This window comes from Phyllobates terribilis, unplaced genomic scaffold (assembly GCF_046119375.1).
Source record: "Phyllobates terribilis strain yellow unplaced genomic scaffold, ASM4611937v1 Scaffold_3__8_contigs__length_932513732, whole genome shotgun sequence".
In the NCBI taxonomy this organism is placed as follows: Eukaryota; Metazoa; Chordata; class Amphibia; order Anura; family Dendrobatidae; genus Phyllobates; species Phyllobates terribilis.
In genome coordinates, this window is record NW_027362763.1 from 46370345 (window position 1) to 46398141 (window position 27797).

Here is a 27797-nt window from a genome sequence, read left to right on the forward strand (position 1 = left end):
CCGTCACTAGGATGTATAAGAGAGGGGACAGAGGACATCCCTGCCTTGTCCCATTGGTGATTGTGAAAGGTGATGAAAATGTTCTGACGCACCCCCTGGGCCTTGGGACACCCGGAGCCGGACGCTTTTTGGTGGATGCTGGTGGTTGTAGTCTTCGTGGTGGCAACCCGGTTCCGTGGCTCAGGGCGGTCAAACCAGTGGCGGAACTATTTATGTGGTTTTGATGTTTAAATGTCCGACTACGCCACCCGTGGATTGCGGTCAGAGTGAACCGCCGCTACAGGGCAGACCGCTGAGGCTGGTGTTGTGGGTGCAGCAGAGCGTAGCATAACTCCCCACGGGAGGAGTATAGCCTCAGGGCAGTGTATGCGGAGGATGGGGGTGATGGTGCAGGGCAGCAGCAGTAACGACACGGAGTCAGTGATGCAGTCCAGGGCCTTTACTCACAGTTCTTATTATCCAGACCACGTCTGCAGGTAACGGCTGCCCACGTCGTACTGTGCTCACCAGGTGAGGGGCTCAGACAACTCCCAGATAACTTTGGAGCACTTCACAGGACCCCCTTTGTGTGTCCTTTGTCTGGCCTTTCTTACCAACACTTCTGTCCGGCTGCCTCGGGCCTCCTCTTGGTAAACTTGGCGCCAGTTTCCCTGACCCTATGTGGTGCCTTCCTAGCGGGTGTAGCGAGGGGCTGCGCCACATAAAATGTCAGAGCCTCCGGTTTCTAGCTGAGGGTCGTTTCCTGCCTCCACTAGTTCGGGGACCGGTCTCCCCCTTTGGCCTGACCCCTCCACGCAGGTGGATTCGGGCGTGCGGTGGCGACTCGCCCGTCCGCACCCCTGGGATCCCTTCATTCCTCGTTCCTGGAGCCTTCTCCGCTCCTCTTCCTTCCTTCTCCCTCTTCCAGGCCTGGGCCTCTGTTACTAGGCCCGCCTCCGGAGCAGAGCTCATGCAGAGCCCCTGCTCCCTGCCACTTCTGCTCAGACTTCTCTGCACTGAACTAAGATGGTGCCCACCTTTTATACTCCCTTCTCAATGCACCCAGGAACTGCTTCCTCCCTGCTCCTGCACTACAGGGTTCCCCTTCCTCAGTGTTCCCTCCCCCCACTCCAGCCAGGGACAGGGACTGTCATGCCCATCTCAGGGGCATATTGGTCGCCCTGCCCCACGGCAATGTGGTGTAATGCATGCAGGTGTCGGGTCCTGATCCACACTCCATCCTTACCTGAGAGTGAGATATCACACCTCTGGGTGAGGTGCAATACGTCTGTAGCAACCGAGCCATCAGGGTGCTACAGTTCCATTTATCTTCAGCCTAGGTGACGTATTGCGATACAGGGCCGTGATTTTGGCTATAAAAGGGTCCCCTAGACCCCTACCCCAAGCTTTTTAAGAGAATCATATATGGCGTGCCAGGAGACTCTATGGAATGCTTTCTCAGCATCCAACGAGAGTATCTAATTACAAATTTTTAACTGTATCTAGCCCAGGAAATACTTTGTGCCTAGTAGCAGTGTCTGCTAGTCAGCGGATTATCCCGGCTGTTAAGCAAGCTGCACCACCTGTAGTTTAGACACTTAATTTTTTCAAAGGAAATGATTCGGGACCATGGGATACTTAGTGAAGAGCATCAGGAGGCACCCCAAGGCATAGGGGCTGGGACTGGCAGTAGGATGCCTTGCGGTGGACAGCCGAGCTCGATCCTTATAAAAGCTTTTTAACTGCAGCAGCTTTAGTGGACGCTACTGGAGCTGGAATTACGCGGCTGCTGGCATGAGACTTGCCCTCCAATAGATCCTTGTAAATGGATTTAAAGTGTATTCATTCAAATTAGAGAGACAATTTAAATTAAAAAGCTTAGAGCTGCCTCCACCACAGGGGGGCTCTCTCGACCCACCAGCGGACAGGCACCAGTATTGGGAGAGGGGGGCTGGCCGTCAGGGTTCACCGCGGCTCTGGCACAAACCCGGCGACACGGAGGTGGCACGGGCAGGAGCGGACTGGCCGTCTCGGCTTCTCACTTTTTGGATTTTAGAAGGGCATGACATGCCTATATCTGTGTCTCCCCCTCCTTTTACTCCTCCACCTCTTTTATTTTCGCATGACTATATGTACTTGTCACTTTTCCATGTGTTAGTTGTGTCTTCTGAGCAGTTTATCAGCTTTTGGACACCTTTGAAGGTGTTTTCTATGTGTTTCTATGTGTTTTTGTTTGCCTGCCATTGGTTTTAACGGTGTTCGAAGGTGTTCGACGAACAGTTCGGCGAACACACGGGTGTTCGACGAACCGAACCGAACTCGAACACTACGGGGGTGGCTCAACACTAGCCATGACCTGTTTGGTGGTTAGGGATATTTCCAAATGTGCTGAAGAAGGGTAACACTTGGGCATTAACATTGGCCAAGTTGCGTTGCAGCGGGACACTCCAGTAAAGTAAATATTTTATCATTTAAAGGGATATTGCACTCTCAATGTACTCCTGTAAAAGAACCAGCCATAGTGAAAGAAACCTACACCGAACCCTGACTCCAGAGTCGGTCTCATCACCCCACAACAGAGCCAACTACACTGCACCCATTGCACAAAAGACACTACTGCCAAAACACAGTAACTATCACAGAACCTCCATAACAGTGCCAGCCTCGTTCTCACCATGACAGCAGAACATCGGTTCGATGTTGATCCAGAAAAATAGGACGAGTGTCATGGGAGTACAATGCGATTTTCACAACTAGCACCCGTATGACATCCGCATGCAATGCGTTTTAAACATCACCTTTTATATACTATAATTCTCTATGTAATTTAGTTTACAAAACTAATAAAGCACTCCCAGACAAATTCCCTCTTTTACCCATTTTTTACCATAAAATAATAATCCACAGGATCCACCGTAATCCAAATCCCACGACGATCACCATCTTCTTTGTCCAGTCTATGGAGCTCCGTTCGGAGATCGAAGCTACATACACTTGAGCTGCAGCCATTGCTGGTTCTCACGCTGCGCAGCACGAGAACCTGGCTGCTGTGACGAGCACGGATGTAATTAAGGTTATGGCAGTTCACAGCCGCTGAACTGGGGTAACCTTACTGACGTCACTGCTAGCAATTTACTGCGCAGCGTGAGAACTGGCAGTGGCTGCTGCTCCAGTCTATGGAGCTGAGTTCTATGAACAGGAATCCATAGACTGGACGAAGAAGATGGGGATCATCGTGGGACCTCGATTTATTGGATTACGCCTGACCCTGTAGATTACTTTTTTAGGTAATAAATGCGGGAAAGAGGGACATTGTCATTGAGTGCTTTTAACAAATAAAGGACTTTTGTGTGTGTGTTTCTTTCTTTTCACTATGGGGTTAATAATGGGGGTGTCTAATAGACACCGCTCCATTACTAACCCCTGGGCTTGATGTCAGCGGACATTACACAGCTGCCATCAACCCCAAAACCATTACCCTAATTGCCAAGGCACCATTGCAATCGGGAAGAATGGAGGCTAAGTGCCAGAACTGGCACATCTAATGGATCCTCACAACAGTACCAGACACAGTATCCTCACAATACCAGACACAGTATCCTCACAATACCAGAGACAGTATCCTCACAACAGTACCAGACACAGTATCCTCACAACAGTGCCAGACACAGTATCCTCACAACAGTGCCAGACACAGTATCCTCACAACAGTACCAGACACAGTATCCTCACAACAGAGTCAGACACCGTATCCTCACAACAGTGCCAGACACAGTATCCTCACAACAGTACCAGACACAGTATCCTCACAACAGTACCAGACACAGTATCCTCACAATACCAGACACAGTATCCTCACAACAGTACCAGACACAGTATCCTCACAACAGTGCCAGACACAGTATCCTCACAACAGTACCAGACACAGTATCCTCACAACAGTACCAGAGGCAGTATCCTCACAACAGAGTCAGACACCGTATCCTCACAACAGTACCAGACACAGTATCCTCACAACAGTAACAGACACAGTATCCTCACAACAGAGCCAGACACCGTATCCTCACAACAGTGCCAGACACCGTATCCTCACAACAGTACCAGACACAGTATCCTCACAACAGTAACAGACACAGTATCCTCACAACAGAGCCAGACACCGTATCCTCACAACAGTGCCAGACACCGTATCCTCACAACAGTACCAGACACAGTATCCTCACAACAGTACCAGACACAGTATCCTCACAATACCAGACACAGTATCCTCACAACAGTGCCAGACACAGTATCCTCACAACAGTACCAGACACAGTATCCTCACAACAGTACCAGACACAGTATCCTCACAACAGTACCAGACACAGTATCCTCACAACAGTACCAGACACAGTATCCTCACAACAGTACCAGACACAGTATCCTCACAATACCAGACACAGTATCCTCACAACAGTACCAGACACAGTATCCTCACAACAGTACCAGACATAGTATCCTCACAACAGTACCAGACACAGTATCCTCACAACAGTACCAGACATAGTATCCTCACAACAGTGCCAGACAGTGTCCTCACAATTGTACCAGACACGGTATCCTCACAACAGTGCCAGACACAGTATCCTCACAACAGTACCAGACACAGTATCCTCACAACAGTACCAGACACAGTATCCTCACAACAGTACCAGACACAGTATCCTCACAATACCAGACACAGTATCCTCACAACAGTACCAGACACAGTATCCTCACAACAGTACCAGACATAGTATCCTCACAACAGTACCAGACACAGTATCCTCACAACAGTACCAGACATAGTATCCTCACAACAGTGCCAGACACAGTATCCTCACATACCAGACAACATCTTCACGTTAGTGTAAAAGCATGTTATCTTCACAACAGTGCCTCCATAATGCAGCTGAGCACAGTTCCCTAATAGTGATGACAGCAATGGTGCCGCAGCATTTCACGTTGGCTATTAAGTCCCCTCTGTTCAATCGGCACTACTGAAGGGTCCCATCACTTTGTCACACAATATGTTGGCCTGGAAATAGCAGATTCTCACCTGAGCTCCCAGCCTTGGAGGTTTCTGCGGTGGAACCGTGAATTCAGCTGTAAGATAAGTACAAAGTGATGTATTAGATGACGACACTTAACTTTCATCGGAGAAGCCGATTGGCTGAAAAGCCGCAAATTCATTTTGTTCAGAAATATAAAATGTAGCAGAAGCTTCTGCGGCCATATCTTGCCTTACTGGAAATGTGCAATTCATATACTCACTGTACGCAATGTCTTTCTCTGGAAGAGGCTGGAAGATAGAAAAAAAAATGAAAGTAGTGAAATGATAGAAATCGGTTCTGGAACGTAAGAACCCGATGCACAGCAAAGACAGAAAAGTGCAAAAGCAACGTGAGTACCCTGTGCCACAGAGGTTGTGGTCACACCGCTTCCTCCTTATTGTCCTGTGAGTAGCTGTAAGACAATTGTCTGCAGCAGGAGCCTCCCCCCACTGCAATAGATACTATAGATCTGCACCCAATGCAACGAATATTGTATATATCACATGGGGTAATGCATTCCGACCTTGTTATTGCACTGAATAAACGCTATGGATACAATGGGATGGCTAGAATAATAACATCTGGTGGCCAAAAAGTTCTAGCTTACAGTGAAATTAAATAAAATTGTAATGAAATAAATAAGAAACATAAAAACTAAGCCTGATGAAGGTCACAGATAGTGGTTAAAATGCGCTGCTCTACCAGTTTATGTGTCGCATTTATTTTATTTCTTACATTTCAATTTTATTTAAATTTAATACCAGGAAAAAAAAAAAAAGATCAGCGAGTTCTCCTGATTCTGCCACTTTTTTCCGTTCCATGCTGCGTCACTCCATCGCAGAGATGTTCACATTTGTTGCTGTTGAAGCGCAGTATGTGAAGTTTCAGTTTCCAGACCAACTAGATGTTTCTTCAGCGTCTTCTATGGGGGTGTGCGCTTTCACCCTTCCCATCACAGCTCGATAGTGTCTGAGACTGATAGAGCGGCGACTGGCAGCATCTGGGAGGGAGGAGTGAAAGCGCACACTCCCAGAGAAGACTACTACAAGCAGATTTCACATACTGTGCTCCAGAAGAAACAAACGTGAATATCTCGGCAATGGAGCGACGCAGCTCAAAAGGGAAAAAAAGCGGCAGAATCAGGGAAGCTCAGGAACTTTTTAAAGTTATTTAACTCAATTTTTAGAGCAAGTGACAGGTCCTCTTTAAGCTGGCTATATGCTTAAAATTTGACCCTGGTTAGCTTATTTTAATATTAGGACAATGGGTACAAAGTTTGGGTAAGGGGTTAGTTTAATGGGTTTAAGGACAATAATAATAATAATAATAATAATAATAATAATAATAAATTAGCAAAATTGTATTCTTTTTATAAACATTCAGAAAAGTAAAAGTTCTAGATTCATGATGATGAACAATAGATAAAAAGAAATTTTCTGCGCAAATTGTAATGTGTGGATATTGAATGGATAGAACAGGTAGATTATCCCCAACCTAGTTGTCTGGATAATTGTGTAGAAATATGGTGAAATACTGACCACATCAAGGGTCCTGTCGTTAGTTTGCTGCTTTGGATCCTGCAGGTAGAAATAAATAATTATAATACATAATTGTACATAATGCCATTGCATCCTGGCACCGGGAAATATCTCAACGGGACAGATGGGCTGCAAACTTTTGGAAGCCATGTAGATTTTTGCCTTGGATCCTCTATTTTATCGACAACAGTTTTCTGCTTTGGACAAAACTTTCCCATGAGTTAGTAAGGGGCAGCCGACCGCGGGGTCCTTAAACTCCCTACCCTCCTGATATTGTTGTATGCCATATAACTGGGCCGATCCTCGCTCCAGAAAATAGAGGTTGGTCCTGATCCGTCCACTACCTTCATGTACCAAATGTATATATGTATATATGCACATAATTTCCCATCTGATTTGACCTCATCCATTAATATTCTTGGCAAGCAGAATTCTAGTATAATGCCTGGATTTTAATCATGGTCACTGCTGACCTCTATCCATTAAAGATTTCACATAATCAGCTGGCCAGGTCCCTGGGAATCCCGGATCTTCAGAGTTTCCCCCCTTGGCTCCTAAAGTCCTTTTTTTGTGATAGATCAGAACGCGGCAGACAAAAAATTACATCCGACTCCATCTACGTCTCAGCCTGATACGGAGGGGAACACGGAGAGTCACAGGGAGGTGGACGGGAATATTTAAGCAATGGGTCAATCTCAGCTGCCTAATTAATCATCCTCAGCGCCACAGAGCCCCGCCAACCTCAACGAGGTGATGGGGTCGCTATTTGCATGCGGCCGAGGTAGGAGATATCCAGCTCCGGAAGTTACCGCTTCTGCCTGTTCTTCATCTCATACTGTATATTATGGGTAATAGGAAATTTCGCAAAGGATATTTTAGGGCTTTTTATTAATGCATTTCCCCTTTAAGTAAAAAAACTTTACCAGTAAATATAAATCCCCGATACATTTGTCCTTCAGAATACACAATAACAGAGAATGGCTCCATTGAAGTGACAGCGAGATAGAAGTGGTCAATCAGCAGCGATGGGAGCTAGCTCTGATCACGGCTGTGTGTAGTATCCGGCTTCGGATCTGTGTGGGGTGTGATTGTACATCATGGAGCCGGAAGGGATTAATGTAAGGCAGAAAATATACTCATGTCTGTAGAGGAAATCATTGGCCCTATAAAAACGAGTAAAATAAATACATTTTTTTGATTCTCACTAATTCACGAGTTGAATGATCTTTTTTTTTGTAGAAATTTCTCCTCAAAATGAGCAGATCAGAGATATTTCTGCGGCTGGGACTCAACGTCACGGAGGAATGATGTATCAAACAGTTTTCTTTGGAATTAATAAGATATCTGTGTGATGAATGGACCTGCTGCTTCCTTCAGAGTGAGAAACTCTCTATATACTCACCATATCCTAGGTGATAAAATTCTGCCTGCATGAACCACTAGGTGGAGCTGATGAGCGTACACCATACTATCTTCTGACTACAGGAACGCTATACTATTCAATCTTCCTCTCGCTAAACTCCGTCTGATCTATCCTAAATGCAGCAATCACACTCATATTTCTATCCAGCTGCTACACCGCTGCCTTCATCCTGTGCCAGTCATTGCACTGGTTACCCATCTGCTACAGAGAACAATATAAATATATTACTCTCACCTTAAAAGCTCTCCACAGTGCTGCACTGCCCTACATCTCCTCCTCCTCTCTGTCTACTACCCTGAACAATTTCTCTACAGTAATGAACTGACTTACTGTACATCTCCTCCATAAACTTGGTTTACCACCTACCCATCCTCTCCACAGTGCTGCATGGCCCTACGTATCCTCATCTCTGTCTACCACCCTACCTGTCCTCTCCACAGTACTGCACCGCCTTACAGCTCCTCCTCATCCTTGTCTACCACCCTACCCATTCTTTCCACAGTGCTGCCCCATCCTACCTCTCCTCCTCACCCCTGTCTACTACCCTACATGTCCACTCCATAGTGCTGCACCACCCTACATCTCCTCTATCATCTTTGTCTACCACCCTACCCATCCTCTCCACAGTGCTGCCCCATCCTACATCTCCTCCTCATCTCACCACCCTACCTGTTCTTTCCACAGTTCTGCACATCCCTACATCTCCTCCTCATCTGTCTACCACCTACCTGTCCTCTCCACAGTTCTGCATGCCCTATATCTCCTAGCCATCTCTGTCTACCACCTACCCGTCCTCTCCACAGTGCTGCACTGCCCTACATCTCCTCTCCCATCTCTGTCTACTACCCACCTGTCCTCTCCACAGTGCTGCACCACCCTACATCTCCTCCTCCTCTCTGTCTACCACCTACCCATCCTCTCCACAGTTCTGCACTGCCCTACATCTCCTTCTCATCTCCGTCTACCACCTAACCGTCCTCTCCACAGTTCTTCACCGCTCTACATATTCTCCTCATCTCTGTCTACCACCTACCCGTCCTCTCCACAGTTCTGCACCGCCCTACATATCCTCCTCATCTCTCTCTACCACCCTACCTGTCCTCTCCACAGTGCTGCACCACTCTACATCTCCTCCTCATCTCTGTCTACCACCTACCCATCCTCTCCAAAGTTCTGCACCGCCCTTCATCTCCTAACCATCTCTGTCTACCACCTACCTATCCTCTCCACAGTGCTGCACCACCCTACATCTCCTCCTCATCTCTGTCTACCACCTACACCTACCTATCCTCTCCACAGTGCTGCACCACCCTACATCTCCTCATCTCTGTTTACCACTCTACCTGTCCTCTCCACAGTGCTGCACCGTCCTACATCTCCTCCTCATCTCTGTCTACCACCTACCTATCCTCTTCACAGTTCTGCACTGCCCTACACCTCCTCATCTCTGTCTATCACTCTACCTGTCCTTTCCGACAGTTCGGCACCGCCCTACATCTCCTCCTCATCTGTGTCTACCACCCTACCTGTCCTCTCCACGGTGCTGCACTGCCCTACATCTCCTCATCTCTGTCTACCACCCTATCTGTCCCCTCCACAGTGCTGCACTGCCCTACATCTCCTCCTCATCTCTGTTTATGACCCTAAAAGTCCTCTTTACATTTGTTACAATTCCTTTTATCTCAGAGTCTGGATGCAGTGTATACATATAAAGGTTATGTTGGTGCGCTGCCAAAGATGTTAGTGAGGATGCGGTAATTAAAATAAGTACCTTTTATTTAGGATCAAAATCACAAACTGCTTTTCGGCTCCAGACCAGAACCTTCATCAGGTCCTGAGCGCACCAACATAACCTTTATATATATTTTTATCTTTCCAGATTCCCAGTGGTGTACCATGCATACTGTCTGGTGCTGCGCCTCACTGCTTACACCGCAAGCGCGACAACCCCGCACCACTGGAAGTAACAAGCCATTTTAGCGCCACCATCCCCAGCTAATTTTTTGGATGCAGTGAATGACAGTTCTGCCATCCAATCTAGGAATGGGGCTGCTGAGCTGTCAAGTATGGTGATGGACAATCGGATGCTGGGGTGTGCTGAGCTGTCAGTGGCTAGTGTGATAGTCTAGCCGTCCAATCAGGAAAAGGGCCTTTATCCATCTGTCTCTTGTCCAGAATAATTACTTGGCTATTTATCCAGTTCTCTGCCTTTGATTGCTGCCAATTGTAGCTTTGCACATGAAGTGTTTTCCTCTGCGCTCCTAGTCTGGTATTCTGATCTTTGCTGCTGGACCTTGGATTTGCCTTGATCATCCATTTGTCCATCCCCTTTGTCCTGATCCGCTACCTCCTTGGAATATTGACCTCGGACTGTTTCCTGACTATGTCTTCGTCTCACTACTCTCTCTATGACGTACCCTCCTGGCTTTTGACCTCCGACCTCTTGACTACCCTAGCCTCACGGCTTATCCGTGAGTAGTGACTTGCGTCACATTACAATTCGCCTGACTTTTTTTTCCACACCTGTACGGATCCTTTTCATACACAGTGCGATCAGTTGATGAATTTGATCCAGGTGGTTCAGGATCTGGCCCAGAAACTCTCCAAGAATTTTTTCGTGCTGCACCACGTCTCTAGAGTGTGAAACCTCAAACAATGCAGTTAATAGCCATAGCTGTAAGCATGCCCTAAAAAAAAATCTCTCACATGCCATCTGTTTTCTCCACACTCCATGCACCCAGCAGCACTTTGTATTGTACAGATACTGGTGACCGGTTCATATGTTTCCATTATTTATCAAGATGATGGCCGGAACGTACATGACAAGGACTTTTTACCTTTGTGTCTCCCCTATTTCCTCATAGACTGTAAGCTTGCGTGTTTGCGTTCCCTACAGCACCACCAGAGGAGCAATGAAGTATTACACTGCACCTACTCCCATTATTTCAGAAACATAAAAGAAAAACTGCAAATAAAATCTTTATATTAAAAGAAAGAAAAAAACAAAAACCAAGCAGGTCAATAGTGCAGGATCCAGGGGCTTGGAGGATACATTCTAGACCACCTTCCAGACCTGACCAGGACCTGACAGGATCCTCAGCTCATTGTCGGCAGGAGCAGAGGCTGTCAGGGCCCATTACCTCTAGCAAATCACCTCCTCAGTAACTCAAAGCTCAGCGCATTAATCCTCGCATTACGTTCTCCTACTCATTACCACCCGTTAGATCATTATTTCAGGGGGAAAAAAAAAAAAAAAAGAAAAATGGTGTTCACCCCCCCCCCCCCCCCCCCGGAGCGGCGCTGCCGCAGGATGAGAGCGTCCATTAGCGTATTGATGTATCTACCATAGAAGACTGTTTTACTGACACTGATTTCACAAGTCATTTTCTGTCCCTTTGAATTAATGCATCATCTGACGGCCCGGGGTCCACAGCGGACGCCCCCGCTATGATAAATGTGAATGTGCTGCGATGATAACGGGGAGCAATATCTGAAAGAGCGACACGATCAATGCAGCTCACTGGATACATTTGCATGTTTGAAGGGAAAATGAGCTATTGTTTCAATCAGGTCTCTGTGTTACAAATAAATGTATCACTTTCTTTATTAAAAAAACAAAATTACTAATCTTGCAATTTTCACATTGGCCACTAGGGGTATTTTAGACTGATACTTCCTGTCTTTTCAGGAAGTGTTTTCATCAGTTTCCTTATCAACAGAGGCACTGAGGATTACAATGATTACTATACACTGCTAATAATGAGACCTCAAGGCCCCATCAATTCACAATGACATTTGCACACGATCATTAGATGCTTTGATACAAAAATAAAGGGTCGCCGTCTGACCATTGTGGCTAATGTACATGTGGACTTCCTGAAGCAACAGGAAGTTACAGCCTACAAAAGCCCCAGTGGTTGATGTAAGAATTGCAAGATTTCTCATTTAGCTTTCTTAGTTTAATAAAAATTGTAAACATTTTCAATAAAAAAAAAAAAAAATGCATGCAACACAATAACCTGAATTAAACAGGAGGTCATTTTCTGATGAGTTACAAAAAAACATTAAAAGACACAAAAAAGGTCAACAGCCCAATGGCGCCACCTGGTGTTGGGAGTATATAGCTGGAAATAAAAAAACACAAAAAAAATGTCAACAGCCCAATGGCGCCATCTGGTGTAGGGAGAATATAGCTGGAAATAAAAAAACACAAAAAAAATGTCAACAGCCCAACGGCGCCACCTGGTGTAGGGAGTATATAGCTGGAAAAAAAACACAAAAAAAATGTCAACAGCCCAATGGCACCATCTGGTGTAGGGAGTGTATGGCTGGAAAAAAAAAATGTCAACAGCCCAACGGCACCACCTGGTGTAGGGAGTGTATGGCTGGAAAAAAAAAATGTCAACAGCCCAACGGCACCACCTGGTGTAGGGAGTGTATGGCTGGAAAAAAAAAATGTCAACAGCCCAACGGCGCCACCTGGTGTAGGGAGTATATGGCTGGAAGAAAAAAAAACACAAAAAAAATGTCAACAGCCCAACAGCGCCACCTGGTGTAGGGAGTATATGGCTGGAAAAAAAAAAACACAACAAAAAGTCAACAGCCCAACGGCGCTACCTGGTGTAGGGAGTATATGGCTGCAAATAAAAAAACACAACAAAAAGTCAACAGCCCAACGGCGCCACCTGGTGTAGGGAGTATATGGCTGGGAAAAAAAAACACAAAAAAAATGTCAACAGCACAACGGCGCCACCTGGTGTAGGGAGTATATGGCTGGAAATAAAAAACATAAAAAAAATGTCAACAGCCCAACGGCGCCACCTGGTGTAGAGAGTATATGGCTGTAAAAAAAAAAACACAAAAAAAATGTCAACAGCCCAACGGCGCCACCTGGTGTTGGGAGTATATAGCTGGAAAAAAAACACAAAAAAAGTCAACAGCCCAACGGAGCCACCTGGTGTAGGGAGTATATGGCTGGAAAAAAAAAATGTCAACAGCCCAACGGCGCCACCTGGTGTAGGGATTATATGGCTGTAAAAAAAAAACACAAAAAAAATGCCAACAGCCCAACGGCGCCACCTGGTGTAGGGATTATATGGCTGCAAATAAAAAACACAACAAAAAGTCAACAGCCCAACGGCGCCACCTGGTGTAGGGAGTATATGGCTGCAAATAAAAAAAACACAGCAAAAAGTCAACAGCCTAACGGCGCCACCTGGTGTAGGGAGTATATGGCTGGAAATAAAAAAACATAAAAAAAATGTCAACAGCCCAACGGCGCCACCTGGTGTAGAGAGTATATGGCTGTAAAAAAAAAAACACAAAAAAAATGTCAACAGCCCAACGGCGCCACCTGGTGTTGGGAGTATATAGCTGGAAAAAAAACACAAAAAAAGTCAACAGCCCAACGGAGCCACCTGGTGTAGGGAGTATATGGCTGGAAAAAAAAATGTCAACAGCCCAACGGCGCCACCTGGTGTAGGGATTATATGGCTGTAAAAAAAAAACACCAAAAAAATGCCAACAGCCCAACGGCGCCACCTGGTGTAGGGAGTATATGGCTGCAAATAAAAAACACAACAAAAAGTCAACAGCCCAACGGCGCCACCTGGTGTAGGGAGTATATGGCTGCAAATAAAAAAAACACAGCAAAAAGTCAACAGCCTAACGGCGCCACCTGGTGTAGGGAGTATATGGCTGCAAATAAAAAAACACAACAAAAAGTCAACAGCCCAACGGCGCCACCTGGTGTTGGGAGTATATGGCTGGAAATAAAAAAACATAAAAAAAATGTCAACAGCCCAACGGCGCCACCTGGTGTAGAGAGTATATGGCTGTAAAAAAAAAAACACAAAAAAAATGTCAACAGCCCAACGGCGCCACCTGGTGTTGGGAGTATATAGCTGGAAAAAAAACACAAAAAAAGTCAACAGCTCAACGGCGCCACCTGGTGTAGGGATTATATGGCTGGAAGAAAAAAAGCACAAAAAAAATGTCAACAGCCCAACGGCGCCACCTGGTGTAGGGATTATATGGCTGTAAAAAAAAAACACAAAAAAAATGCCAACAGCCCAACGGCGCCACCTGGTGTAGGGAGTATATGGCTGCAAATAAAAAACACAACAAAAAGTCAACAGCCCAACGGCGCCACCTGGTGTTGGGAGTATATGGCTGCAAATAAAAAAAACACAAAAAAAGTCAACAGCCCAACGGCGCCACCTGGTGTTGGGAGTATATGGCTGGAAAAAAAAATGTCAACAGCCCAACGGCGCCACCTGGTGTAGGGAGCATATGGCTGGAAAAAAAAAATGTCAACAGCCCAACGGCGCCACCTGGTGTAGGGAGAATATGGCTGGAAAAAAAAAATGTCAACAGCCCAACGGCGCCACCTGGTGTAGGGAGTATATGGCTGCAAATAAAAAAACACAAACAAAATGTCAACAGCCCAACGGCGCCACCTGGTGTAAGGAGTAGGTGGCTGGAAATAAAAAAAATATTAACAGCGCCACCTGGTGTACGGAGTGTATAGCAATGATCATGTCCACCTTATGAGCCAAGTACTGGTGGACACACATGCTCAGTCACTCTCCCCACTTCTGGATCCTACATGGAAGGATCCTGCCCTGTACAGAAACACAGCAGTATACAGCAAAGCGAAGAAGACAGCTCCTGAGTATTGACTTGTGAGTGAGCCATAAATATCACTTTTCACAGCTTCAGTCTCCATGGTACAATTATCATCTAACCATCTGCATGGAAACTTACTTAGACTGTATTTGAGGCTGCCAGAGGGAGAAGGATACTGACTGAGGATTATACATACAGTTTACAGAGGGAGAAGTAGCCTGAGTAGCAAACTTATGGTGGGCTATATTTACAGCTGCCAGAGGGTGAAGGTGTCTGACTAAAGGAATTTACTGGGGATTACAATTACAGCTGTGAGAGGGGACCATCAGGGGAAGTTGCTAGTGACTAAATTTACAACTGCCAGAAGGTGAAAGAGCCTGACGAAGGGAACAGGCAACTACCGAGCAGGAAGAAGACTAATGGGGAAACTTTCTAGAGACTACGATAACAGCTGTCAGAGAAGGCAGGAGACCGACTATGTGAACTTACTTGAGACTACATTTACAGCTGAGCAGAGAATACTGACTGGGGAACTTGTTGGGGTCGATGTTTACAGCTGTGAGACAGAGGAAGAGATTAACTGGGGAAAGCATTGCCGACTATAGCTATAGCTGCAGAGGGGGAAGGAGACTGGCAAAGAGAACTTACTTCGAACTGTCTTCTGTGAAAGAGGAAAGTAGAATTGACCAGGGAATTGGTGATTATATTTTAAGCTGCCAGAGGGGGAAGGAAACTGATCAAGTGAACATACTGGTAAATATATTTACAGCTGCGAGTGTGTCAAGGAGACCAACTAAGAGAACTTACTGGGGACTATCTTATGTGAAAGCAGGAAGTATAATTATTTGTGCCTATATTTTTAGATGCCAGAGTGGGAAGGAGGCTGATCAATGGCGACATATTGGTAAATATATTTACAGCTGCTAGTGTGGGAAGGAGACTGACTAAGAGAACTATCTTCTGTGAAGGCAGGAAGTAGACTTATTGGTGCCTATATTTTTAGCTGCCAGAGTGGGAAGGATGCTGATTAAGGGGACCATACTGGTAAATATATTTACAGCTGCGAGTGAGAGAAGGAGACTGACTAGGCAATTTTCTAGAAACCATATTTAAAGTAGCGAGGAGAAATGAGACTATAATTGGGTCTATATTACAACTAACAGATGGGAGAGGAGACTGCCTATGTAATCTATGGAGGACAGCTGCAAGAGGGAGAAGGAGACTGATTAAAAGCATGTGAATAAGAGGAAGGAGTGAAAATCCTATAGAATGTATTCAATGGATAGAATGCAGAAAAGAGATAAATGTAACACATATATCACTGCCCAGCTGCCTACAGTACACAGATAGGCAGTGATGCCGAAGGGTAAACCGAAGAGAAAAAAAATAATTAAAAATGTATATTTTGTAGTTAAATGAATTTTGGGATAACCCATTTGTGGCAGCGGTGCCCCCCACCAGTCTTCTTACCTTGAGGTTATTGACCAGAGACCTTTCTTCTTGTTTCAGCCATTTATTGTCTTCCACCATCTGCTGCTGCTGACGGTTCATGACCTGCAGCATCTTTGCCCGTTCTTTCTCCCATATTTTCTGGGCTTCCTCTCGACTGCTAGGCTTAAGAAAGTCCTCTTCCTTCCAAGGAATGAAGAACACAACAAAGAAGTAAATATGGCGCACCGTTGATGTTCGCACCCAAACCAACACCGACAGCAGGTGACGAGACACGAACGTAACGCCAAGCATGCAAGCCTTACCCTCATACTGCGCCGCTTGATGATGCTATGCCGCAGGAGCGGTGGGCTACGGGTGGAGTCAATTGGAGACTGGTATTCTGTTGGGCTACAGAGAGTGGGCGAGCTGGCACACAGACTCTCGGGCACCTGTGCAGAAACGGTGCGGGGCACAGACACAAACATACAATTAGCAGCGTTGGCAGAGTAGAGAAGCGCAGAAAAGACGTTGACGCAACGCACATATGAATAATCTCCGCGGTATGTAGCAAAAGCAACTGCAGTTGTCAACTATGAAGAATCTGTATCAAGCCGATACTTGAGTAAGAGGCACTGCCATTGGCAAGGCTAAAAATACAGTGTCTCCATGGCAAGGCTAGATTTAGAGCTAAGTGTAGCCTTGCCATACAGCTACAGCAAGGTTAGACTTAGCTCAATGGCAAGGCTAGACTTAGCTCCATGGCAAGGCTAGACTTAGCTCCATGGCAAGGCTAGACTTAGCTCCATGGCAAGGCTAGACTTAGCTCCATGGCAAGGCTAGACTTAGCTCCATGGCAAGGCTAGACTTAGCTCCATGGCACGGCTAGACTTAGCTCCATGGCAAGGCTAGACTTAGCTCCATGGCAAGGCTAGACTTAGCTCTATGGCAAGGCTAGACTTAGCTCTATGGCAAGGCTAGACTTAGCTCAATGGCAAGGCTAGACTTAGCTCAATGGCAAGGCTAGACTTAGCTCAATGGCAAGGCTAGACTTAGCTCAATGGCAAGGCTAGACTTAGCTCAATGGCAAGGCTAGACTTAGCTCCATGGCAAGGCTAGACTTAGCTCCATGGCAAGGCTAGACTTAGCTCCATGGCAAGGCTAGACTTAGCTCCATGGCAAGGCTAGACTTAGCTCCATGGCAAGGCTAGACTTAGCTCCATGGCAAGGCTAGACTTAGCTCCATGGCAAGGCTAGACTTAGCTCCATGGCAAGGCTAGACTTAGCTCCATGGCAAGGCTAGACTTAGCTCCATGGCAAGGCTAGACTTAGCTCCATGGCAAGGCTAGACTTAGCTCCATGGCAAGGCTAGACTTAGCTCCATGGCAAAGCTAGACTTAGCTCCATGGCAAGCCTAGACTTAGCTCCATGGCAAGGCTAGACTTAGCTCCATGGCAAGGCTAGACTTAGCTCCATGGCAAGGCTAGACTTAGCTCCATGGCAAGGCTAGACTTAGCTCCATGGCAAGGCTAGACTTAGCTCCATGGCAAGGCTAGACTTAGCTCCATGGCAAGGCTAGACTTAGCTCCATGGCAAGGCTAGACTTAGCTCCATGGCAAGGCTAGACTTAGCTCCATGGCAAGGCTAGACTTAGCTCTATGGCAAGGCTAGACTTAGCTCTATGGCAAGGCTAGACTTAGCTCAATGGCAAGGCTAGACTTAGCTCCATGGCAAAGCTAGACTTAGCTCAATGGCAAGGCTAGACTTAGCTCCATGGCAAGGCTAGACTTAGCTCCATGGCAAGGCTAGACTTAGCTCCATGGCAAAGCTAGACTTAGCTCCATGGCAAGGCTAGACTTAGCTCAATGGCAAGGCTAGACTTAGCTCAATGGCAAGGCTAGACTTAGCTCAATGGCAAGGCTAGACTTAGCTCAATGGCAAGGCTAGACTTAGCTCAATGGCAAGGCTAGACTTAGCTCCATGGCAAGGCTAGACTTAGCTCCATGGCAAGGCTAGACTTAGCTCCATGGCAAGGCTAGACTTAGCTCCATGGCAAGGCTAGACTTAGCTCAATGGCAAGGCTAGACTTAGCTCCATGGCAAGGCTAGACTTAGCTCCATGGCAAGGCTAGACTTAGCTCCATGGCAAGGCTAGACTTAGCTCCATGGCAAGGCTAGACTTAGCTCCATGGCAAGGCTAGACTTAGCTCCATGGCAAGGCTAGACTTAGCTCCATGGCAAGGCTAGACTTAGCTCCATGGCAAGGCTAGACTTAGCTCCATGGCAAAGCTAGACTTAGCTCCATGGCAAGGCTAGACTTAGCTCTATGGCAAGGCTAGAGTTAGCTCCATGGCAAGGCTAGACTTAGCTCCATGGCAAGGCTAGACTTAGCTCCATGGCAAGGCTAGACTTAGCTCCATGGCAAGGCTAGACTTAGCTCCATGGCAAGGCTAGACTTAGCTCCATGGCAAGGCTAGACTTAGCTCTATGGCAAGGCTAGACTTAGCTCTATGGCAAGGCTAGACTTAGCTCTATGGCAAGGCTAGACTTAGCTCAATGGCAAGGCTAGACTTAGCTCTATGGCAGGGCTAGACTTGGCTCTATGGCAAGGCTAGACTTAGCTGAATGGCAAGGCTAGAGTTAGCTCCATGGCAAGGCTAGAGTTAGCTCCATGGCAAGGCTAGAGTTAGCTCCATGGCAAGGCTAGACTTAGCTCTATGGTAAGGCTAGACTTAGCTCAATGGCAAGGCTAGACTAAGGTCTATGGTAAGGCTAGACTTGGCTCTATGGTAAAGCTAGACTTAGCTCAATAGCAAGACTAGACTAAGGTCTATGGTAAGGCTAGACTAATGTCTATGGTAAGGCTAGACTAATGTCTATGGCAAGGCTAGACTTGGCTCTATGGCAAGGTCGGGTGGAGGTCGGGTTGGGGGTGAAAAAAAAAATGCTGCATCCTCGGGGAGGCAGGGGGTTCATATTTTAATCGTAAAGAATACTAAATAAGCTTTGCATGCAGTACCACTCCAGGCCACACGGAGTGCTGTTGGGAAGAATGTGTGGGTCCAAAACAAGAAAAAAGGACATGAAAATTTTAAATATGGCGGAATTATTACTGTTGATATCAATGGGATTTCCCTGTAAAAAAAGATGATTGTCCGAGCAGATTTTCATACTATGTCCTATTTACCTATGGGATTTTTTTTTTTCTGCACTGCTTTAAATACAGATATTTCTGGTCACCCCTCATCATTTTTTGAGCTAATTGACACTAAATTACGTTTAATGGTCCCATAAACCTATTAGGATTGGAGCGGTGGGAGCTTCGGAGATATTTATATTGCAGCTCAGCACCTCGTATCTCAGCGGTGCGCTCACCTGCTACCCTGCACGCCGATAGATAATTTTTTTTCCAATCACACTGGAAATGTCCTGACTTTCTCCTGCCTTGTGACCAGATGACACATCGGAGGCTCATTGTGAGCCGATCGGTCTCAGCCCAAATTACATCATTTCTGCTGAACAGCAGGAAAGCAAATACAAAGGCCCCTCCATCCCGCGAGCGGATATTACACAGCCCCCGCCACGCAGAGCACGCACAGATCTGCTAGTATCACAGAGGCAGCACACATTTGGGAAAGGGGGGGGGAATATTTTACAATAATTGACTCCGCTTTTGCTGTGATTTTCTTTCTGTTAATATTCAGTTGATGCTAGCAAGAATTAAATTGACTTTTCTACCCTGAAGATAGGCAGCTGCTCGGAGGTATGGACGTGCTCTATGACCATGAAGAGACGGTCATGACGAGATCACGGAGACCTGAATTATTATCTCCGAGATCTGAGATGATCGCAGAAGATCTGAGACTAAAAAATCAGTGACGAGATAATAGGTCAGAGCTTCTAGATATGCCAGGGATCTGAGATGATAGCTCAGAGCTTGCATGCTACAATGTATATAAAGGTGAGTTAGAGATCTGAGATAATATACTGGTAGTAGTCAGAGATCTGATATAATATGTCAGGGACAGGCAGTGATCTGAGATGATCACAGAAGATCTGAGACTAAAAATCAGTGATGAGATCTGAGATAATAGGTCAGAGCTTCTAGATATGTCAGGGATCTGAGAAGATAGCTCAGAGCTCGCATGCTACAAGGTATATAAAGGTGAGTTAGAGATCTGAGATAATACACTGGTAATAGTCAGAGATCTGGTCTAATATGTCAGGGACAGTCAGTGATCTGAGATGATCACAGAAGATCTGAGACTAAAAATCAGTAACGAGATCTGAGATAATAGGTCAGGGATGGTCAGGGATCTGAGATGATAGCTCGGAGCTCGCAGGTTACAATATATATATATATAAAGGTGAGTCCGAGATCTGAGATAATACACCGGTAATAGTCAGAGACCTGGTGTAATATGTCAGGGACAGTCAGTGATCTGAGATGATAAGTCAAAGATGGATGGAAATTTGAGATAATGTCAGAAGGGAAGGTCAGAGCTCTTAGGTAATATGTTAGAGAAATCAGAACACCTTTACACATCAAGGATTGTCAGAAATCAGAGATTATGTATCAGTGATAGTCATAGATTTAAGGTATTGCCAGGAAAGATCTTAGATCTATTGTAGTCTCAGGACTTATCAGGAATCTCATATGATAGGTCATGTAAGATCAAAAATCTCAGATAATGTGTCACAGAAGATCAGAGGATAGGTCATACAGGATCAAATATCTGAGATAATGTCACAGAAGATCAAAGATCTCCCATAGTATCTCACAGAAGATCAAAGATCTCCCATAGTATGTCACAGAAGATCAAAGCTCTCCCATAGTATGCCACAGAAGATCAAAGATCTCCCATAGTATGTCACAGAAGATCAAAGATCTCCCATAGTATGCCACAGAAGATCAAAGATCTCCCATAGTATGCCACAGAAGATCAAAGATCTCCCATAGTATGCCACAGAAGATCAAAGATCTCCCATAGTATGCCACAGAAGATCAAAGATCTCCCATAGTATGTCACAGAAGATCAAAGATCTCCCATAGTATGCCACAGAAGATCAAAGATCTCCCATAGTATGTCACAGAAGATCAAAGATCTCCCATAGTATGCCACAGAAGATCAAAGATCTCCCATAGTATGCCACAGAAGATCAAAGATCTCCCATAGTATGCCACAGAAGATCAAAGATCTCCCATAGTATCTCACAGAAGATCAAAGATCTCCCATAGTATGTCACAGAAGATCAAAGATCTCCCATAGTATGCCACAGAAGATCAAAGATCTCCCATAGTATGTCACAGAAGATCAAAGATCTCCCATAGTATGCCACAGAAGATCAAAGATCTCCCATAGTATGCCACAGAAGATCAAAGATCTCCCATAGTATGTCACAGAAGATCAAAGATCTCCCATAGTATGCCACAGAAGATCAAAGATCTCCCATAGTATGCCACAGAAGATCAAAGATCTCCCATAGTATGCCACAGAAGATCAAAGATCTCCCATAGTATGTCACAGAAGATCAAAGATCTCCCATAGTATGCCACAGAAGATCAAAGATCTCCCATAGTATATCACAGAAGATCAAAGATCTCCCATAGTATGCACCTGTCAAATTTAGTTTGAATGCAGATTGCACATTTTCTGTTAGTACAATAAACCTCATTTCAAGGCAGAAACATTACTGTGTCCAACAGTTATTACATATATCAAACTGAAATAGCTGTTGCAAAAACACCAATTTTTATAAAACATTAAGCTTAAGATTAATAGGGGTGCCCAAACTTTTTCATATGACTGTATGTCCCAGAAGATCGGAGATCTCCCATAATATGTCACGGAACATCAAACATCTCCCATAATATGTCCCAGAAGATCGGAGATCTACCATAATATGTCCCAGAAGATCGGAGATCTCCCATAATATGTCCCAGAAGATTGGAGATCTCCCATAATATGTCCCAGAAGATCGGAGATCTCCCATAATATGTCCCAGAAGATCGGAGATCTCCCATAATATGTAAGCTAAGATAATATGTCACAGAAGATCGAACACCAGGGATGATATGTCACAGCAGGTTAAAAATGTCCCCTTAATATGTCATAGATCAAAGTTCTCACATGATACATCAGGTAAGATCAAAGACCTGAGATAATATGTCAGAGAGGATGAGAGATCCTACCTAAGGAGTCATCAGAGATTTGAGAAACCTAGAGCTCCTTTACACATCAAGAATGGTCAGAGATGTGAGATAATAAGTCTGAGATCTAAGATTATATATCAAGGAAGGTCAGGGACTTCAGGGATAACTGACTTATTATCCCAGATCTCTGATCTTCCTTGGTTTATGATCTGAGATCCCATTCCCTGACCTACCCGGATATTATATCAGATCCTTGACTTATCTCAGATCTCCCATACTCTGACTTATTATCTCACATCTCTGATCTTCCATGTCCTGAGAAAGTTAGATTTTTGAGATAATGCATCAGGGAAGATCAGAGATGTTTCTTTGCTCATCAGTTCGATTGTATGCGCGATGAGCGAGCGTTTCTGGATGTATCATTTGGTTGTTTAACCCATTCACATTACACAATCATCGCAAATGATCGGATCAAAATGATTATCTATTTGAGAAAATGGGGAGCGAAATATTCGAGTCATCGCTCTGCCCAGACTATGAGATAATAGATCAGGGCCAAAGTTACTAACTATCCAGAAGTGAGATACAATGTCCCTAATGTCGTCAATTACTGACAACTATTCTATTAAAAAAATGTAAAATCTGTGACTCTTAGATCAATAAATGTTGCAAGAAATATCAAAAAACAACAAGGACTATGTCAGGGCCGATTACCTGGAATTGTAGACTTGGTGTCAGAAGATTTCCGGGTGCTGCTGCTTTGTATTTTGGGCGGATCGGCTGCGGGAGAAAGTAAAAGTTTTTACTTTTTCATTTGACATCACCTTTGGCCTCCCACCTTGTATTAATATATTGCTACATTGATGATTTATGGGGGTCGGACCCCATATCTTGGAATCAAGATGCGTGCAAAACTCTTCTATGGACCCTACTCTGGACTCAGCTGCCAATCAAGCAAACACCGAGCCGACAGTTATTCACCTCCATCATTTACTGAAGTAAAGACTGGAGGCCCCCATACATAGAGGTGCAACTCACAAAATTAGAATATCCTCAAAAATGTAATTTATTTCACTTCTTCAATACAAAAAATGAAACTCATATATTATATAGAGTCATTACACACAGAGGGATCTATTATATAGAGTCATTACACACAGAGGGATCTATTATATAGAGTCATTACACACAGAGGGATCTATTATATAGAGTCATTACACACAGAGGGATCTATTATATAGAGTCATTACACACAGAGGGATCTATTATATAGAGACATTACACGCAGAGGGATGTATTATATAGAGTCATTACCCACAGAGTGATCTATTATATAGAGTCATTACACGCAGAGGGATCTATTATATAGGGTCATTACACACAGAGGGATCTATTATATAGAGTCATTACACACAGAGGGATCTATTATATAGACTCATTACACGCAGAGGGATCTATTATATAGAGTTATTACACACAGAGGGATCTATTATATAGAGTCATTACACACAGAGGGATCTACTATATAGAGTCATTACACACAGTGATCTATTATATAGAGTCATTACAGACAGAGGAATCTATTATATAGAGTCATTACACACAGAGGGATCTATTATATAGAGTCATTACACGCAGAGGGATCTATTATATAGAGTCATTACACACAGAATGATCTATTATATAGAGTCATTACACCCAGAGGGATCTATTATATAGAGTCATTACACACAGAGGGATCTATTATATAGAGTCATTACAGACAGAGGGATCTATTATATAGAGTCATTACACACAGAGGGATCTATTATATAGTCATTACACACAGAGGGATCTATTATATAGAGTCATTACACACAGAGGGATCTATTATATAGAGTCATTACACACAGAGGGATCTATTATATAGAGTCATTACACACAGAGGGATCTATTATATAGAGTCATTACACACAGAGGGATCTATTATATGGAGTCATTACACACAGGGATCTATTATATAGAGTCATTACACACAGAAGGATCTATTATATAGAGTCATTACACACAGAGGGATCTATTATATAGAGTCATTACACGCAGAGGGATCTATTATATAGAGTCATTACACGCAGAGTGATCTATTATATAGAGTCATTACACACAGAGTGATCTATTATATAGAGTCATTACACACAGAGGGATCTATTATATAGAGTCATTACACACAGAGGGATCTATTATATAGAGTCATTACACACAGAGGGATCTATTATATAGAGTCCTTACAGACAGAGGGATCTATTATATAGAGTCATTACACACAGAAGGATCTATTATATAGAGTCATTACACACAGAGGGATCTATTATATAGAGTCATTACACACAGAGGGATCTATTATATAGAGTCCTTACAGACAGAGGGATCTATTATATAGAGTCATTACACACAGGGATCTATTATATAGAGTCATTACACACAGAGGGATCTATTATATAGAGTCATTACACACAGAAGGATCTATTATATAGAGTCATTACACACAGAGGGATCTATTATATAGAGTCATTACACGCAGAGGGATCTATTATATAGAGTCATTACACGCAGAGTGATCTATTATATAGAGTCATTACACACAGAGTGATCTATTATATAGAGTCATTACACACAGAGGGATCTATTATATAGAGTCATTACACAGAGTGATCTATTATATAGAGTCATTACACACAGAGGGATCTATTATATAGTCATTACACGCAGAGAGATGTATTATATAGAGTCATTACCCACAGAGTGATCTATTATATAGAGTCATTACCCACAGAGTGATCTATTATATAGAGTCATTACACACAGAGTGATCTCTTATATAGAGTCATTACAGACAGAGGGATCTATTATATATAGTCATTACACGCAGAGGGATCTATTATATAGAGTCATTACACACAGAGTGATCTATTATATAGAGTCATTACACACAGAGTGATCTATTATATAGAGTCATTACACACAGAGGGATCTATTATATAGAGTCATTACACAGAGTGATCTATTATATAGAGTCATTACACATGTCAGGCAAAAGGTATTTTTGCCCGAGTTTTTAAAAATGAGAGATGTTTTAAAAAAGGAAAGAAAAACCCCACCCCCTATCTGTTTGTAAGTGAAGACATAGAACTCACTTTTGCTTTTCCCCAAACCAGGAATCTTTATGACCCGCCATAAAACCTCAGTCCAGGGCAAGCGCTGGTACAAACCGGAAAATCCCTCAAAAAAATCCCATTGTTTAATTGTACAAACGTTTTATGCCAATTTTAATCACGCACAGGTCTGACAGAAACATCGGAACCACGTTTTTTGAATGCTCACCTTTTTCCCATTACAATAGTATAACTTGCATAACTGAGGAAGGACCGGGAACTGAGATAATGGATTCTGAGCTTCTGAGCGTCATAGAGGTTTCATATTTAATATCTATCTTCATGAATATTGGTGACGGTCCAGATGATATCTCCCTCTTGGATGTGGGACCCCCCACACCAAGATATGGAATCTGAAGGATTTTTTAGGTCTTCTGCAGCTGGGTGGGCTCGCAAAGCCGAGCCCCCCTTGTAAGGTAAATAAGGTGTGTTCCCCAGAGTTTTGGCTGCTTACTAAAAAGCAAATCGGCCATTTTCAGGTCATTCTTCTCAGGGACGTCGAACGCACGCACATCACGCGGCGTAAGAAGAATCACCTCCAATTTCCGGGGAGCCGTCCCTCCCACAGAATCTGAGACCATCACCTTGTGAAGCAGGTTTTGCTATTACTTACCCCTTTTATTTTAATAACTGTTGATGCATACATGTAAATTGTCTCCTTTATAATATCTTGTATATATTTTGTAAACACTGCCCACCTTTTGGGAGTAAATCATTAATTATTTACCAGTTTCGTCCTTCTTGTCCTATGTCGAGCAAACACGTTCCTCACCCGCTAATTCACGTTACCTACCAGGTACCCGATCCACCTGTTAAGCGATCGGTGGTGGCAGTATACCAGTATTTATGTGATATTGTGGTTTGAGGGTGGCTGGTCGGAGGTATATATACGTTCCTGGAAGGAACTGGTGGTATATATACGTCCTGTCACATCACGTGCCACAATAGTCGACATAAATTAGAGCAGCTGCACCCGTGCTTATCCTCTGTCAATACCGTGTTTGACCAGCAGGATAAGGGGGCGCCAGAGAGCTGCACGGTCTGACCCAAGAGTGGGTGTTGTTTTCGTGACAAATTGGTGGCAAGCGGTGGGATCATAGGACATTAGTGATCTGGTTTGAGCAATCATTCCTCTCACTAAAAACTTGCACAAAAGTTTTGAAGATCGAACTCAGTGTTTATTAGATCTGAGACAATACTGTATGTGTAGCAGTTACCCCTACCCTTCTTCGTTTTTACTTTTCTATTCTTATTTTGGTGATCATGGTCGTAGTTGGGGAGTCCTGGTAGCACCAGCAGAAAAAGGACACTCTTACTGGAATATGTATAATCAAAGGCATTGACCCCCACGGCAAAAGCAAAGAACAAATGATTTCTGAACTGTTACAAGATGCTGCAGAGCCCGTCCGACAGCAGAGCCCTGATGAGGGGGCGGCCAGCCAAGGCCCGGATGGCGCTGCTGCCGGGGTCCAACCGGTGATTGCCAGCCATACCCGCAACCAGGGTAGTGTGGACCCCCACCTGCAGATGGCCTTGGAGGAGCTCGCCACAGACAATCATGATGGACGACTGGAGCTGATCCTGAAATTCCAGGAGCGGGCTGAGCGACAAGCCCAAGCTGACCGAGAGGCTGCTGAGCGACAAGCTGACCGACAACACCAGCTGGAGCTAGCCCGGATTCAGAAGGAGTCGCCCTCTACGCAGACCCGTGAGTCCAACAGTGCCAGCTGCTTTAAACCTCGTCCTGAGCACTTCCCTGTGATGGAAAACGATGGGGACTTGGACACATTTCTGCGAGGCTTTGAAAAGGCCTGCAGGCAGTATCAGCTGCCCATCGACCAATGGGCAAGATATTTGACTCCAGGGCTCAGAGGAAAAGCTTTAGAGGTGTTTGCTTCCCTCCCTCGAGAGCAGGATGGAGACTATGGGGCCGTCAAGCAGGCCCTGATAAAAAAGTACCAGCTGACTCCGGAGGTTTACCGGAAAAAATTCAGAACCCTCCAACGTGGACCACAGGACACCTACAGCGATGTGTTAGACGGGCTCAGAACCAACTTTGAGCAGTGGATCCAAGGACTGTCAGCGACCACCTTTGAGCAGCTAAAGGACCTGATGGTGAAAGACCAGTTCCTGCATCTGTGTCCGACTGAGGTACGGCAGTTCGTGATGGATCGGGAGCCACCTGATGCCAATAAAGCAGCGCAGATCGCAGACACCTACGAGGCCAACCGGAGACCAGAGGTGCGGAAGCCGGTCGTCGCCAGCTGGAAAGGGGGTAAGCCATCAACCACCATCCCTGCCCCTGCCAGCCGACCTTCCGGAGGCCTTTTTCCCGTTGCCAAGGCCCTGCCTGCATCCGATGCCCACAGGTGTTATTCCTGCAACC

The 27797-nt window shown here is 44.8% G+C and overlaps 1 protein-coding gene across 7 annotated transcripts in view; it reads right to left on the reverse strand.

Moving 5' to 3' along the window:
- Nucleotides 1-27797, reverse strand: part of PTK2B (protein tyrosine kinase 2 beta) — a 288178-nt gene that overhangs the window by 19664 nt on the left and 240717 nt on the right. For 6 of the 7 annotated variants that reach the window (XM_073673841.1, XM_073673842.1, XM_073673840.1 and 3 more), the window contains 6 exons: nucleotides 22935-23000; nucleotides 16394-16519; nucleotides 16110-16271; nucleotides 6590-6628; nucleotides 5272-5299; nucleotides 5057-5103 (listed from right to left, as the gene is read on the reverse strand). In XM_073673841.1, the coding sequence (XP_073529942.1) occupies nucleotides 5057-5103; nucleotides 5272-5299; nucleotides 6590-6628; nucleotides 16110-16271; nucleotides 16394-16519; nucleotides 22935-23000 (468 nt within the window). The remainder of the gene's footprint in view (nucleotides 1-5056; nucleotides 5104-5271; nucleotides 5300-6589; nucleotides 6629-16109; nucleotides 16272-16393; nucleotides 16520-22934; nucleotides 23001-27797) is intronic. The other variant, XM_073673844.1, reaches the window with a different exon arrangement.